The sequence below is a fragment of the Salvelinus sp. IW2-2015 genome, unplaced genomic scaffold (assembly GCF_002910315.2).
Source record: "Salvelinus sp. IW2-2015 unplaced genomic scaffold, ASM291031v2 Un_scaffold702, whole genome shotgun sequence".
Classification (NCBI taxonomy): domain Eukaryota; kingdom Metazoa; phylum Chordata; class Actinopteri; order Salmoniformes; family Salmonidae; genus Salvelinus; species Salvelinus sp. IW2-2015.
This window is the reverse complement of record NW_019942599.1, coordinates 45,285-62,200: the sequence shown is the minus strand read 5'-3', so window position 1 is coordinate 62,200 and position 16,916 is coordinate 45,285. Positions and strand designations below refer to the sequence as shown.

The 16,916-nt window shown below is 43.8% G+C and overlaps 2 protein-coding genes across 2 annotated transcripts in view; one reads left to right on the top strand and one right to left on the bottom strand.

The window, feature by feature from the left end:
- The window catches only part of si:dkey-16j16.4 (uncharacterized), a 69,802-nt gene extending 60,475 nt beyond the window's left edge, over positions 1–9,327 (top strand). The window contains exon 5 of the mRNA XM_024135967.2: positions 9,044–9,327. Coding sequence (XP_023991735.1) covers positions 9,044–9,238 — 195 coding nt within the window. The 3' untranslated portion in view covers positions 9,239–9,327. The remainder of the gene's footprint in view (positions 1–9,043) is intronic.
- Positions 1,375–16,829, bottom strand: slc4a1ap (solute carrier family 4 member 1 adaptor protein). Its single transcript, XM_024135965.2, has 14 exons — positions 15,876–16,829; positions 15,452–15,650; positions 10,100–10,228; positions 9,946–10,006; positions 9,555–9,694; positions 7,972–8,132; positions 7,578–7,647; positions 7,076–7,265; positions 6,735–6,837; positions 6,261–6,489; positions 5,712–5,801; positions 5,359–5,429; positions 4,891–4,960; positions 1,375–3,894 (listed from the first exon to the last, which is right to left on the bottom strand). The coding sequence occupies exons 1-14, from the start codon at positions 16,728–16,730 to the stop codon at positions 3,845–3,847; spliced, it is 2,418 nt and encodes an 805-aa protein (XP_023991733.1). The 5' UTR covers positions 16,731–16,829; the 3' UTR covers positions 1,375–3,844.
- Positions 16,830–16,916: the final 87 nt, after the last annotated feature.

The following is a 16,916-nucleotide window of genomic DNA, read 5'->3' as shown; positions in this document are numbered from 1 at the left end:
TAAACGTGTGTGTGAGTACAGTACGTGCTTGCATAAAGTATGTGTGTATCCAACCTGTGTGTATTTGCAGAAGTGCGTGCAGCTTGTGCACCTGGTATGTGAGTTATGTGCTTCTAGGGCTTCTGCACATAGATACCCCCATATCAGAGTGTATGCGCGAATAATAGTGTGTCTATGCGGGTGCAAAGGCTGAGTGGTGGCGTAGAGTGAAGCAGGACTTGCGTATGTGTTACATCAAAGCCTGCCAAGACGGCAAGGTTCCCACCCCTCCTCACTGGATCACAGCAGAACATCTCACCAAATGGTGCAAGCTGCTTATTGCCAGATCAGACTGTTTGTGTCAGTAGGTTGGTTTCCATTCTCAGGTTTATTTGACGAAGCAAAAAAAAATCTTTGCGACGTGTAATGGAAACGGCAGATATACATATTTTCTAAACATCGGTAACATTTTTATCCGATTGACGGATGGATTTTTTGGTTAAACTTCGTGACAAATGAAGATGGAATGTTTTTTTTCTTGAATCAATGTTTGCTGAATAAGTTTGCAAGCCACGTGATGTCATCACAACTAAAGCTCCACTCCACATTCAATTCTAAATGTCTACTGCTAGGAAATTAATGTTTTCTTTGCAGGACAAGGATTGTCCTGACTCAAGAATGCCTGAATTGTTTCGTCTTGCTTTTCTGGTTGGCTGGATGCAAGTTTAACCATCCAATTATAACAGATCTACAGGAGTGCAAATCTCACCATGGCACGGACTGAGGTGACACATTGACACATGATCATTATTAGAATATGGCAAATATTAGTCAATTATTGCGTTCTATACATGCTGGCTTTTGCAGGCTACCAGAGACAGGAAAATGATCGGTGGGAGGGCATACAGGCTGTCACCAATGTATTATTGCACAATTTGCCTAAATGGGTGATGGAAACACTTCAACCACTTAACTTGTATTCAACACTGGTTTCTTTCTTTTGTTGAGGTGTGACATTACGTCCAGCTGTTTTTAAAATCGACATAGGATGTTTAAGTGGAAACACACCGTAGCAGGCAACTGTCGCATCTATTTTCTATGTCAACAAAATCACTGGACAAGTTAATGGAAACATAGTGGATCTCACACACTAGCTAACGTAAGCACCACTCCACATGGTTGGCTGTGAGAAACATGCCGGTATACATCGAGATGGATGGGGAGGGTGGAGGCTTTGGGGATTGTGAAAATTGAGGGGTAGAGATTCAGTGGTTGAACTGGAGAGGAGATGTGCAGTTGTAGACTCAAACAAATGTCTAAAAACATGGAGTTATTTATTTGTGGGGAAATGAGTCTTCACTGCAAACCTTCAAAGATGGAATCTGAACAACCCCGTGGGCTAAGTACCGTGTGGACAACTTTATTGTACAAATAAAAAGTAACAAAATACACAACTTCTGGAAGAGTATTATTTTTAACCTCCCAAGTTTAAGATTCTCAGCTAGAAGGAATAAGATAGAATAGTAGTGAGGTGGAGGGAGAAAATGAACAAGAATAAATGCCGTGTGGGATTTCTGAGGCAGTGTAATCCTGCTCTAGGTAGCTTGCCACAAACTAAACCCTACATCACACACACCAGGCTCCTAAACGCTGAGTCACTTGTAATGAAGATCTGGTTAAAAAGACACTTTGGAGAGGGAGGACACACACACTACTTTTGACTTGACTCATTATCAGCTTGGGTTTTATCCAGTAATGCCACACACATGTCCAGATGGTCTGCAAGCTGCTTAAATGCGCTCCCACACTCACTCTCCTTTGAAAAAGGGTTACGCCAGCAATTGACAGTGAAACCCAACAGCGAACCCATACTGTTCGGACGTCAGGTGGGCTTAGCTGCGAGAGAGCAGCCAAAGTAACAAAGCCGACCTCGGATGAGTGAATGTGGGCACTAACACTAAATCCTTCACTATATGCTGTACACTCATCTGACATAGGATAGGGCCAATTCAAATTGGACTCGGTTTAAGTGCAGCCTATCTCTATTACATACAAGGGGGTGAGTCAAGTGCTTTCAGGCAGGCCTACTACGGTAACTAGCCAGCAGATCCAACCTGCTTCCTTACAGCTACACTAGGGTCAGGCATAATTCCTGTTTTTATTAACACAGCTGAGCCTGTACAAGATATGCCTCGGGAAACGAACCTCAATCCAGGGATGTGAAATGCATTATACTCCGAATTGTTCCATTATTCCAACATTTCTCATCCCTGGATTGAGGTTCATTCTCCGAGCTATATCTTGCACCGGCTCAGCGGTGTCTTAATACACACAGGAATGTTTTCCGACCCTAGTGCAGCTGTAAAAGCAAGTGGTTCGGATCTGCTGGCTAGCAAACTAACCAGTATGTGAGGACTGATATCTTAACTGTAATGAGACTGGTCCTTTTTCACACTGTTCGAGGATATGTAATGCAAAACATTCACCAAGTTATTTCAATGACATGGTCATCTTGGAGAAAGAAGGCAATGGTTACCATGAGGCAACTACAAACCTGCTAGCAACCAACAAATTTAGTCATTTTCACAAAGAGGGCAACACTGTATGCTTTCCCAGTGCCAGCCTCCACATTGTTGCCATTTTCCCAGAAGTGAATTCAAATGTGGTAAAGGGTACACCACCGTTCAAAAGTTTGGGGTCACTTAGAAATGTCCTTGTTTTTGAAAGAAAAGCACATTTTCTGTCCATTAAAATAACATCAAATTGATCAGAAATACAGTGTAGACATTGTTAATGTTGTCAATGACTATTGTAGCTGGAAACAGCTGACTTTTTATGGAATATCTACATAGGCATACAGAGGCCCATTATCAGCAACCATCACTCCTGTGTTCCAATGGCACGTTGTGTTAGCTAATCCAAGTTTATCATTTTTAAAGGCTAATTGATTATTAGAAAACCTTTTTGCAATTATGTTAGGACAGCTGAAAACTGTTGTCCTGAGTAAAGAAGCAATAAAACAGACCTTTTTTAGACTAGTTGATTATCTAGAGCATCAGCATTTATGGGTTCGACTACAGGCTCAAAATGGCCAGAAACAAAGACTTTCTTCTGAAACTCGCCAGTCTATTCTTGTTCTGAGAAATTATGGCTATTCCATGCAAGAAATTGCCAAGAAACTGAAGATCTCGTACAACGCTGTGTACTACTCCCTTCACAGAACAGCGCAAACTGGCTTTAACCAGAATAGAAAGAGTGTGAGGTCCCAGTGCACAACTGAGCAAGAGGACAAGTACATTAGTGTCTAGTTTGAGAAACAGATGCCTCACAAGTCCTCAACTGGCAGCTTCATTAAATAGTACCCGCAAAACACCAGTCTCAACGTCAACAGTGAAGAGGTGACTCCGGGATGCTGGCCTTCTAGGCAGAGTTGCAAAGAAAAAGCCATATCTCAGACTGGCCAATAAAAAGAAAAGATTAAGATGGGCAAAAGAACACAGACACTGGACAGAGGAACTCTGCATAGAAGACCAGCATCCCGGAGTCATCTCTTCACTGTTGACGTTGAGACTGGTGTCTTGCGGGTACTATTTAATGAAGATGCCAGTTGAGGACTTGAGACGTCTGTCAATTTTTTGTTATTTTAATGGACATTTTTTTTTGCTTTTCTTTCAAAAACAAGGACATTTCTAAGTGACCCTAAACTTTTGAACAGTAGTGTATGTTGTATGCAATATCCCTTACTCAGGAGTGTCCTAGAACACAAATAGATACTGAGGGGGTGGAGGCCTGTTTGTGTGTTGCTGCTAAGTCTGCAGGTGGGTGGAGTTGAGAAAAAAAAGGGTCAAAAGTTTGAGCCTTGTGTTCAGTAGCCATACTTTTCGTTGAGGTGGGTGCGGCCATCCCCAGACTGACCTGTAGACATGGAGGACAACGTTTTAGGCATATTATTCAGAACATGAACATTAAAAAAGTAGTGACAGTGCAGTGACCGGCTCGCAAAACACATTTAGTATGTTGGCCTGTTTTGTTGCTATATTAAGTCACTGGCTATCTGCTCCAAGAACAAAACCCTACGTAGTCACGTGTGTAACAGCTATGTGGGAAATAAATTATTCCACCTAACCATGCCAACCTTCCTCACATGTCGCAGTGTCTTCCAATGACATACATTTCCCTTTAGGTACTCGCACGCAATCTTATCCAAGAACCAAATTGTGGGTTTCTTGCTAGTTGCTAAATACCAAGTGTTTTGTCAATGAATCCAAATGGCTCTTAGCAGTGTACTTACCCCCGCAAAACGTTAAAACCTTATCTTAACAGTGTGGCTTTGATCTGCATTCCTTGGCCACTGATGAAAATGCAGTCTAAACTCTCCCTTCTCACAAATTGGCCATAAAGCCTGTTTACTTCCCTTTTCTCTTTCTCCCTAGCTCCCTTCATCCCAGAGGTCAGGGGCAACCTTATTCCTCTTACTCAGGAGTGGTAGAGAACACAAATAGTCCTTCTGATAAAGAACATTGTGTTCAACAATAATCTTGCTCTGTAATGTACATTTCCTCAGTCCTGAAACTCTTGGCGTAACTCCAAATGTCACCTAGCTGCGAGGTTACAAGCCTGTGAGATTGTTCAGACAAAAAGGTCTTATGTCTTGATGAAGGTTCTTCAGCAAAAACATTGACAGAAATTACATTACTGTTAAATGGTTGAACAACAGTTGACGAGGTTAAGGGCCTGGCTTATTAGTCAAAGCCGAGCCAAATTGTTGTCTTTGACCTCTGTGTTACCCTAGCGTTCACCTCAAGACATGGCCGCCCTATGTCAAGGGGCCAGGTGGTAGGTGATTAACATCACAAGATGAAAGAACTCATAGCAATAAACAAGTGAATATTCACAAGAAGTTATTTATACCTGTGGGGGGCACCCAGACACAATAGTCTGGGTCATCCTCAGGGTACGGTCCTGATTGGGCGGCTGGAGGCTAGAGACAAAAGCATGACAATGTGACACAGCATTTCTCTAACGAGCGAAGAAAGAAAATGCACCAACACCACAAAGTAGCTCTCTTTCCGCATGGTACAAATTAGGTAGTAAATGGAATATAGACCGAATATAATAGAGATTAAGGGTGAATCTTCGCATGGTACAAGAAAATTCACAGAGTAACCTAGTTTTGTATCAGCCCAGTATCTTTGTATAACTAATGTTGGTCTAAAAGTACACTGGATTTAAATTTGGGGGATTGTTTAGAACGCCAGCATTCTTGATTAACAGTATTAATTCATTCTCAATCAAGTTTTGGCTCGTTATTGGCTAGTGTGTGTGAGAGTGAGTGATTGAGTGAATGTGTGTGGGGGAGAATGAGCTCGAAGTGCTTACTCTGTTGGGGCCGGTGGTTCTTTTTTTCAAGAGCTTGGCAGCTGCCGCCTCCTTGCCCCCTTCTTTAGGGTCTAAAGAAAGATGGGAGGAGAAACACCAGAACTAAAGTTAGGGACTAAAATCCATCCACACAATGGGAGAATCTCAATTGCATTGCCTCCTTCTCAAAACCCATTGGATAAGAAGGTCAGAGGAGCGGGACCTCCGAACTTCTCAACCAATGGGTTTTGAGGAGGCGAGAGGTCCCAGGAAATGAAACAGATTCTCCCGTGGACATAGTGCACATAGCCAGACAGATAGAAAAACAGTGTACCAACAGAAGAGCAAAGAGACACAAACGTGAGTCCCTGTACCTGGTAAGGGCTTTAAACGGCCGAGAGGCGCATCTTCCATGGTTTCCTCAGGCTCCTCTACATCTATACTTCTCTGGGACAGCTTTTTCCCTATAAAAACCAGACAAAAACACTGTTCAATGACCACAGCTGAATAGTGATACGTTGTTACGGAAAACAATTTCACCATGATGATGCCACATCAGAGCCAAACTTTGGAGATACATAGATATGTAGTATAATATGTATAGCTCTGTCCAAAGTAACACTGCCATCTACAGGCGATTGGGAGAACAACAGCTCCATATGGATAAAATAGACACAGGCTACATTCCAATTAACTACCCTTCAATTGTGCACGCCTACACCCCCTCATTGATTTAAAGGAATAGACTGCTGTAAGGAATATGGTGGAAACTCCCAGCAGTCATGCTTGCACCAATCAAATGCTTTTAAATGTATGAGGGGAAAGTAAACGAGTGCACACCTCTGGAGAAGGGTAGAGAATCGGGAACACAGCCACAGTGAGAAAAAGGTGGCAAGACACAGCATCCAACTTTTATATCATACCTCTGGGGGGTTGGGACAGAGGTGGGTCCTGCCTCTGGCATCCTGTACTGCAGCCCTCTGTGGAATCAGTGCTTTCATTGGACTGTTGGGGTTCCTCAGCCTGGATGTCAGCCTCAGTCAAGTCTTCACTCCCTTTGTTGTTGTCATCCTCCTCCTCTTCTTCCTCCTCTTCCTCTCCTTTCATGTTGAAGAGTTCTGCGGGCAGGTTGGCTCGCTTCGGGGGCAACTTCTAAGAAAGAGGGAAAGAGAGCACATTATGAGGAGTGAGACGACAAAAAAATTGGGAGTGGTTGTGAAGAAGAGGCAACTGTTGAGTAAGAGATGCAGAGAGAGGGAGAGCTAAAGAAATAGGTGGACAGAAAGAAAATGCAGAAATAGGGATAGTGTAAACTGTAAAGCATTTTCCAGCATTTGCAAAAACCCTCTTATGAAAAGCTATTATGGATATTCTCCTCTGTTGCCAAGTGAACATACCCCTATGGTCCCAGTCTTCAGTTTGAACTTGGCGCCTCCCTTCATGGCACCAAACAGCGGTAGGGATCGCTTCTTAGGCTTGTCTGCATCGGACGACCCACTCCTAGACATGTGAAGAAGAAATTGTCAGAGTGCAATACTGTACAACCATGTGTAGCGGACATGCAGTATTCCTAGGAGGGAACAGCAATAGGCACTACTAATATACAATCATCATCTAGAGGCATTTGAGAGAATAACGGACGAATGGATACATTGTGAGAAATAGGCACCAAGACGCAACATTCAACTAGGTGATTCAGATATTAGGGGATAGCTGCATGAATATGCATATATATCACCCAGTCTGCAGTGAAGGCATCTGGGCTGGCCGCGTGAGCTCCACCAGCCGACGCAGTCTCTGGGCCTCCTTACGCAGGTCGGCGGTGTGCACGTGCAGCTTACGGCGCTCCACTCCGTCCAGCCCCGCCTCGCTGCGCACGGCGACCATGAAGGCATCCAGGGGGTCCTCGGAGGACGAGTGAGAGCCGTCTGATAGGGAAGAGAAATAGAAGTGAATGGAAACCCGAGGATAAAGCACTCTGTCTCACTCGCACACATACACAGACAAACTGACAGATACAACACAACTCACTTGGGTGAAACTACACATAGTAGAGACAGCAACGTAGGTGTACCAGTGTTTCTTAATCCTGGTCCTGGGGAACCAAAGGGGTGAACATTTTGGTTTTTGCCCTAGCACTACACACCTGATTCCACTTTTCAAAGGAAACAGGATTCAGAAACACGAACCCACATTGCGATGAAAGGTGGTTGAAAATACCTTTTCTGTGCACCACTTACCTCTCCCTGTAGCACTGAGCTTCTTCTCGGTCTCTGCCAGCTCCTTCTCAACCACCAACAGTTTGGCCACCTTAGCAAGATAACAAGCACCCTGTCACTCTAGCGCACACCATAAAAGCTACAGTACCCTTCCTCCCCTGACATATCACATACTGTGCACACAAAACATTTCAATAGACAGAAGAGGCTATTTGAAACAAAAACTTTGTTTTAGGGATTTGTAAAGTGTACTTCTGTTGCAGAGAATTGGCAACGTCAGTGCTATCACATTACAACGCTGTATGTGGTGCACTATCTTAGGTGAGCACTTCATTTTGAGAGATACTTTGTATTACCTTTTTCAATTCCTGAGGTAGAACTGTGAGAAAGCGTATTTAATGACATGGGTCTTTACCAGTGACTCGTAAGTGTCCGGGCGCTCCTGAATCTTTCCCGCCCTCTTCATGCGCTCCTGTCTCTTCTTCTCCACAGCACCGGTGCGGTCCAGGAAGTTATCATCGTCACTGTCATAGAAATCCTCGTCCTCCCAGTTCTTCTTCTTGCGCTTACGGGAAACTAGAGGGAGTGGATTATGAACAAGTTAAAGTACGACAACAGTAGAAGTTACAGACAATGAGCACGATTACATGCACACAATAGTGATTATTGTGGATAGTCAGGTTACGATAATGATTTGTTTAAAACGTTTACATGCTTTGCAAAAATAACGATTTCCCTAATAATCCTGTTTACACGGACACGGAAATCAGGCTACTGATGGGCCTTTTGATAAATGCAGAAAATCGGTCATCAAAATCAAGTGACCATGTTATTTTTGCTAATACTTTTTGATTCTCAGTTTGGACATATGAAGTTTGTATTTACAATTTACAAGATGCATACTTTGTTTTTCTGAACTCACTTCACTCGAGCACAAGAGGGAGGCTTGCACTACCCGGTGCTGGAACATGCGCAGATGCCGATTGAAGTTTAAAAAAAAAAATGTATACATGTATTGCTCAGAAAAAGCAGGTGTTTTAATCGGTGTATGCTTACTTCGATTATGACCTTACGCCGGTTAAGATAAGCAGAGTAAGGTGTTTACATGACTAATGCCATACTCTGCCTTAATATTTAAAATTGAATTATTAGTGTGCATGTAAACATACTCAATGGTACAGAGTAAGGACTCAACGTCTGGCGGACCAAGGGGTTAAGCCTACATATGGAATAAACAAAGTTGTTGGCGCATCTTCCAAGTGCCTAAACAGGCTACAATATGTCCAGAACTATGCTCCACGTGTCCTCAACCACACCTTCTCCCGCAAGCACATCACTCCAGTGCTGTTTAACCTCTACTGGCTCCCCATATGTTCACGCGTCGACTACAAACTCCTGGTTCAAACCTACCAAGCGATCTCTGGACTGAAGTATCTGTCTGACCTCATTCTACCCTCCTGTCCCACACGCACCCTTTGCTTCTCCAGGTCTGTATCCCTTCAGCAGCCCCGCAGCAGACTATGGGTGACAAGACTGTCAGGTGCGTGGCGCCACGGCTGTGGGACGCATTTCCAGACACAATTAGGCTGCAGTCTCTGTCCTCTACTAATTCTGTTCTCCGGATCTGGCGACACCTGTATATAGCTTTGATTGTTGTCTGTGTTCTGGATTGTTTTTATTAAATGTTTCATTTTTGTGTCTGTGAAAATTGCTAGACAAATTAAATGAATTATTATTATTATAATAAATATACATTGTAAATAAAAACTTGAATAACAACCAAAACGGCAAGCCATCACCTTCAATGTGAGCTATTCACTGTTTTGTAGTGTATTCACTGTGTATAATGTTACATTTCAATATAACTTTGGAATATTTGAACAAATGACTAGGAGCTGCTGAACCACTCATACTGCTGATGTAGCAGGCTGCATTGACTACAGTAAATAGTAACAGTTCTGTTGTGGGCTGATGTAGCAGCTCTGCTAGGACCCCCACCTGCCTCCTGCCTGAGCAGGCCCCGGGCCTCCAGGATGCGACACGCCTCCAGGGAAGACTGGATGGCCGCATCTTTCTTCTTCCCTATGTGGGTCACCTCAGCGACCAGCTGCTTCCCTGAAGCGTCATCCACTGGGAGCCTGTGTGTGGAAAGGAGGTGACATGTTTAACATTCTATTCAGTATGTCAATTTTCTACCTGGTAGTTCGTTGAAAGATAAATGTCACCAATTGACTAGGTCTGAATCAGTCCCTGATTAGTGGGTATGAATAAAAACCAGAGGGGCTGCAGACCTACAGGTCCAAATTTGAGAAGGACGGCAATATAATTTGCATGATATAATACATGATTGCACACAATTACATACCCTCAGACAAAATAAAATGCTTACTTTACTCTGCAGAGCCAGGTACCGTGGCTTTTGTCTTCATACTCAAACTCGAGCTCTTCCCCTGAAATAAAAGACAGATAGCGAGACACTGTCAAACACACCAACAGGAAACATGATTATGGTACTAGTGAATGTCTTTCTCCAAAGGTCTGACCTTCTCTGTCAAAGAAGCCCTGCAGTGCTTTCTTAGGGTCCTTCAGGTAAGCAGCCTCTTGGTCCTCCTGGAACTCTGTGGAGAAGGGGTTCTCCTCGTTCTCATCCTCTTCAGGGGCTGCCTCATCATCTACACATGTACAGTTGAAGTCGGAAGTTTACATACACCTTAGCCAAATACATGTAAACTCAGTTTTTCACAATTCCTGACATTTAATCCTAGTAAGAATTCCCTGTCTTAGGTCAGTTAGGATCATCACTTTATTTTAAGAATGTGAAATGTCAGAATAATAGTAGTGATTTATTTAAGCTTTTATTTTTTTCATCACATTCTCAGTGGGTCAGAAGTTTATATACACTCAATTAGTATTTGGTAGCATTGCCTTCAAATTGTTTAACTTGGGTAAAACGTTTGGGTAGCCTTCCACAAGCGTCCCACAATAAGTTGGGTGAATTTTGGCCCATTCCTCCTGACAGAGCTGGTGTAACTGAGTCAGGATTGTAAGCCTCCCCCCTTTTCCTCCAAACATAACGATGGTCATTATGGCCAAACAGTTCTATTTTTGTTTCATCAGACCAGAGGACATTTTTCCAAAAAGTACAATCTTTGTCCCCATGTGCAGTTGCAAACCATAGTCTGGCTTTTCTATGGCCGTCTTCCTTGCTGAGCGGCCTTTCAGGTTATGTAGATATAGGACTAATTTTACTGTGGATATAGATACTTTTGTACCCGTTTCCTCCAGCATATTCACAAGGTCAGCAGGGTAGCCTAGTGGTTAGTGCTTTGGACTAGTAACCGAAAGGTTGCAAGATTGAATCCCCGAGCTGACAAGGTAAAAATCATTCTGCCCCTGAACAAGGCAGTTAACCCACTGTTCCTAGACCATCATTGAAAATAAGAATTTGTTCGTAAACGACTTGCTTAGTTACATCAAATTTAAATTAACATTTTTTTTTTTTAAAGGTCCTTTGCTGTTCTGGGATTTGCACTTTTCGCACCAAAGTACATTCATCTCTAGGAGACAACGCATCTCCTTCCTGAGCGGTATGACGGCTGCGTGGTCCCATGGTGTTTATACTTGTTTGTACTGATGAACGTGGTACCTTCAGGCGTTTGGAAATTGCTACCAAAGATGAACCAGACTAGCTCCACAATGAGACAGGGTGCGTGCAGGCCAGGCAGCAGGGTGCGTGCAGGCCAGCCTGCCAGTTTAGTGGAGTCAGTGTAGTCAGCTCAGCTATCCCCATTGAGACCGTGTCTGTGCCTCGACCTAGGTTGGGCAAAACCAAATATGGCGGTGTTCGCTTTAGCAATCTCACTGGAATAAAGACCTCCTCCATTCCTGCCATTATTGAAAGAGATTGTGATACCTCGCATCTCAAAATAGGGCTACTTAATGTTAGATCCCTCACTTCCAAGGCAGCTATAGTCAATGAATTAATCACTGATCATAATCTTGATGTGATTGGCCTGACTGAAACATGGCTTAAGCCTGATGAATTTGCTGTGTTAAATGAGAACTCACCTCCTGGTTACACTAGTGACCATATCCCCCGCGCATCCCGGAAAGGTGTGGGTATTGCTAACATTTACGATATTTCGATTTACAAAAAAAAAAATAACCCAGCCGTTTTCGTCTTTTGAGGTTCTAGTCATGAAATCTATGCATCCTACTCAATCACTTTTTATAGCTACTGTTTACAGGCCTCCTGGGCCATATACAGCATTCCTCACCGAGTTCCCTGAATTCCTATCAGACATTGTAGTCATGGCAGATAATATACCAATTTTTGTTGACTTTAATATTCACATGGAAAAGTCCACAGACCCACTCCAAAAGGCTTTCGGAGCCATCATCGACTCAGTGGGTTTTGTCCAACATGTCTCCGGACCTACTCACTGCCACAGTCATGCTCTGGACCTAGTTTTGTCCCGTGGAATAAATGTTGTGGATCTGAATGTTTTTCCCTCATAATCCACGATTTTATTACGTTTGCAATCGCAACAAATAATCTGCTCAGACCCCAACCAAGGATGATCAAAAGTCATGCTATAAATTCTCAGACAACCCAAAGATTCATAGATGCCCTTTCAGACTCCCTCCACCTACCCAAGGACGTCAGAGTACAAAAATCAGTTAACTGAGGATCAAGGGAGACACTCGTTTTTTTTAATACTATATCTCTTGACACATTGATGAACATAATCATGGCCTCTAAAGTGCATACTGGACCCTATTCCAACTAAACTACTAAAAGAGCTGCTTCCTGTGCTTGGCCTTCCTATGTTGAACATAATAAACGGCTCTCGATCCACCGCATGTGTACCAAACTCACTAAAAGCGGCAGTAATAAAGCCTCTCTTGAAAAAGCCAAGCCTTGACCCAGAAAATATAAAAAACTAAATCGGCCTATATCGAATCTCCAATTCCTCTAAAAAAAAAAATGAAAAAGCTGTTGCGCAGCAACTCACTGCCTTCCTGAAGTCAAACAATGTATACGAAACGCTTCAGTCTGGTTTTAGACTCTATCATTGCACTGAGACTGCAATCGTGAAGGTGGTAAATTACCTTTCAATGGCGTCAGAACGAGGTTCTGCATCTGTCCTCGTTCTCCTAGACGTTAGTGCTGCTTTTGATACCGTCGATCACCAAATTCTTTTGGAGAGATTGGAAACCCAAATTGGTCTACACAGACAAGTTCTGGCCTGGTTCAGATCTTATCTGTCGGAAAGATATCAGTTTGTCTCTGTGGATGGTTTGTCGTCTGACAAATCAACTGTACATTTCAGTGTTCCTCAAGGCTCCGTTTTAGGACCACTATTGCTTTCACTATATATTTTACCTCTTGGTGATGTCATTCGGAAAAATAACGTTAACTTTCACTGCTATGCGGACGACACACAGCTGTACATTTCAATGAAACATGGTGAAGCCCCAAAATTGCGCTCCCTGGAAGCCTGTGTTTCAGACATAAGGAAGTGGATGGCGGCAAATGTTATACTTTTAAACTCGGACAAAACAGAAATGCTTGTTCTAGGTCCCAAGAAACAAAGATCTTCTGTTGAATCTGACAATCTTGATGGTTTTACAGTCGTCTCAAATAAAACTGTGAAGGACCTCGGCGTTACTCTGGACCCTGATCTCTCTTTTGACGAACATATCAAGACTGTTTCAAGGACAGCTTTTTTCCATCTACGTAACATTGCAAAAATCAGAAATTTTGTAAAAAATTACGCAGAAAAAATAATTCATGCCTTTGTCACTTCTAGGTTAGACTACTGCAATGTTCTACTTTCCGGCTACCCGGATAAAGCACTAAATAAACTTCAGTTAGTGCTAAACACGGCTGCTAAAATCTTGACTAGAACCCCCCAAAAATATCCTATTACTCCAGTGCTAGCCTCCCTACACTGGCTTCCTGTTAAAGCAAGGGCTGATTTCAAGGTTTTACTGCTAACCTACAAAGCATTACATGGGCTTGATCCAACCCATCTTTCCGAGTTGGTCCTGCCGTACATACCTACATGTACGCTACGGTCACAAGACGCAGGCCTCCTTACTGTCCCTAGAATTTCTAAGCAAACAGCTGGAGGCAGGGCTTTCACCTATAGAGCTCCATTTTTATGGAATGGCCTGCCCATCCATGTGACAGACGCAGACTTTGTCTTTATTGAAGACTCATCTCTTCAGTAGGTCCTATGATTGAGTGTAGTCTGGCCCAGGAGTGTGAAGGTGAACGGAAAGGCACTGGAGCAACGAACCACCCTTGCTGTCTCTGCCTGGCCGGTTCCCCTCACTCCACTGGGATTCTCTGCCTCTAACCCTATTACAGGGGCTGAGTCACTGGCTTACTGGTGCTCTTCCATGCCGTCCCTAGGAGGGGTGCGTCACTTGAGTGGGTTGAGTCACTGACMTGYTCTTCCTGTCRAGGTTGGCGCCCCCCCTTGGGTTGTGCCGTGGCGGAGATCTTCGTGGGCTATACTCGGCCTTGTCTCAGGATGGTAAGTTGGTGGTTGAAGATATCCCTCTAGTGGTGTGGGGGCTGTGCTTTGGCAAAGTGGGTGGGGTTATATCCTGCCTGTTTGGCCCTGTCCGGGGGTATCGTCGGACGGGGCCACAGTGGCTCCCGACCCTTCCTGTCTCAGCCTCCAGTATTTATGCTGCAGTAGTTTGTGTCAGGGGGCTAGGGTCAGTCTGTTAAATCTGGAGTATTTATCCTGTCTTATCCGGTATCCTGTGTGAATTTAAGTATGCTCTCTTTAATTCTCTCTTGGAGGACCTTAGCCCTAGGACCATGCCTCAGGACTACCTGGCTTGATGACTCCTTGCTGTCCCCAGTCCACCTGGCCGTGCTGCTGCTCCAGTTTCAACTGTTCTGCTTGCGGCTATGGAACCCTGACCTGTTCACCGGACGTGCTACCTGTCCCAGACCTGCTGTTTTCAACTCTCTAGAGACAGCAGGAGCGGTAGAGATACTCTCAATGATCGGCTATGAAAAGCCAACTGACATTTACTCCTGAGGTGCTGACCTGTTGCACCCTCAACAACTCCTGTGATTATTATTATTTGACCCTGCTGGTCATCTATGAACATCTTGGCCATGTTCTGTTATAATCTCCACCCGGCACAGCCAGAAAAGGACTGGCCACCCCTCATAGCCTGGTTCCGCTCTAGGTTTCTTCCTAGGTTCTGGCCTTTCTAGGGAGTTTTTCCTAGCCACCGTGCTTCTACACCTGCATTGCTAGCCTACCTGGTTAAATAAAGGTGGGAAGAAATATTTTTTATTTTTTAGGTCTTGGCTTATTTATTTAGATTTTCCCATGATGTCAAGCAAAGAGGCTTGAAGGTAGGCCTTGAAATACATCCACAGGTACACCTCCAATTGAGGTTAGCCAATCAGATGCTTCTAAAGCCATGACATCATTTTCTGGAATTTTCCAAGCTGTTTAAAAGCACAGTCAACTTAGTGTATGTAAACTTCTTACCCACTGGAATTGTGATACAGTGAATTATAAGTGAAATAATTTGTCTGTAAACAATTGTTGGACAAATTACTTGGGTCATGCACAAAGTAGATGTCCTAACCGACTTGCCAAAACTATAGTTTGTTAACAAGAAATTTGGTTGAAAAATTAGTTTTAATGACTTCAACCTAAGTGTATGTAAACTTCTGATTTCAACTGTATGTATAGATAGGAAGGTAAGAGAGAGATTAAAGTCAACATATTGAGGGCTTGGGTTGAAGCTACAGAGCTGTGATATGGTAGCAGTGGTTAATTGCAATTAGTGCAAGTAAACTATTCTGAGCCATGCATTACAGTCTCTCCTGGTGCTGAGCACTGAAAGCTTACCTATTCCCCAGGAACAGCCCGAATCATCGTTTAAACTCTTTCCCTTGATGCCACTGCTTTCTATCCCCTCTTCCTTTTCCTCCTCATCCGAGCCTTCTCCCATCATCCTCCTCTCCAGGTCCTCCCGCTGCTTCCTGGCTCGCTCCCGCAGCTCTGTGACAGTCAGGTCTGACTCCGCCTCTTCGTCAAACTCTGGACCCTGCAGAGACAGACAGTAGAATAGGGCTATTCAGAACTACAATGGTAAAGGACTACATAAGTGATAGAGGTTTGAAGTCTAAGGATGTCTATTCTGATCTAGTACATCTAGCCTACTTGTGGTAGTAAGTGCACTGTGTATAACATTTTACTTAGCCTATCTCTGAATGGTATGAACACTAAGTAATGTTTTCTGGCATGAAGGAACAATTCTTATATTTTTTACCTGCATGATGAAAAGTCTAGTGCTTCCCCCGAATTTGAGTACGTGCCCAACCCGCACTCTGATGTAGGTATTCGGTGGTATCTTGTTCTTGTTGACGAAGGTACCATGTGTGCTGCCCAGGTCATGGACATAGAACCCTCTCGCCTCTCCAACTGCCTCCTCCTCTCCTGCCAGCCCACGGTACTGAATGACAGCGTGATACCTGGAAATTGAGGGGTGTTCCAGGGATACGTCACACACAGGTAAACGTCCGACCACAAAATAACTCTGCTGGGTGAGTGGGACCGTATCAACTATAGTGCCATTCTTGAGGGTTTCTAGGGAATATGGGACATCTGCCACTCCTGCCCAAGGAGGTTCGGCGTATGGAACAGGAGGGTGGGGTTTAAATTTGCCAATAGGTGTTCCTTTGACAGGAAATCTTGGTGGGGGTTGGACGTCTTGCAGTTTGGTCTTTGCGGCTACACCATCACTAATCTTGTCTTTTTCGGGATGTTTTTCGCTCTCTGCACCTTTCCGTGACGTTGTGTTGTCATTATCCGACGTGGAAGGGGGGGTTTGCTCATCTGAAGATGCCTCACTACTATCTGAAGTAGATGGTTGTAGTTGTTCTTTGTCGCCATTTTCTTCATGTGTAGGCTTTTTTGGTGCTCTGCTCGCGACAAGACCTCGTTTACTCACGAGCGAAGGCGCCGCAAAGAGAGCAGGTTTTTTGAAAGGGTCCTCTGTCTGAGTGTTTGAGTGTTCCTTGTCACATTCACCACCATTCTCATTACTCACACGTTCTTCCATTTGAGTGTCCATTTCTTTACCAGTAAATATTTCACACTCTACTGTGCGCGAGGAGTCCGCCATGTTTATTTGGTTCGGCTCTCAACTCGGACCGTGCTGTTACACAATTCTATACTAATTATTACCGTCAGAGATGTTATCTGGGATATTATGCAAATATTATGAACTACCCTAAAATACAGAACCCGTAAAGCGGTACCATGTTAACGATATATATATTTTTTTAATACATTAACGTTACTGTGTGAA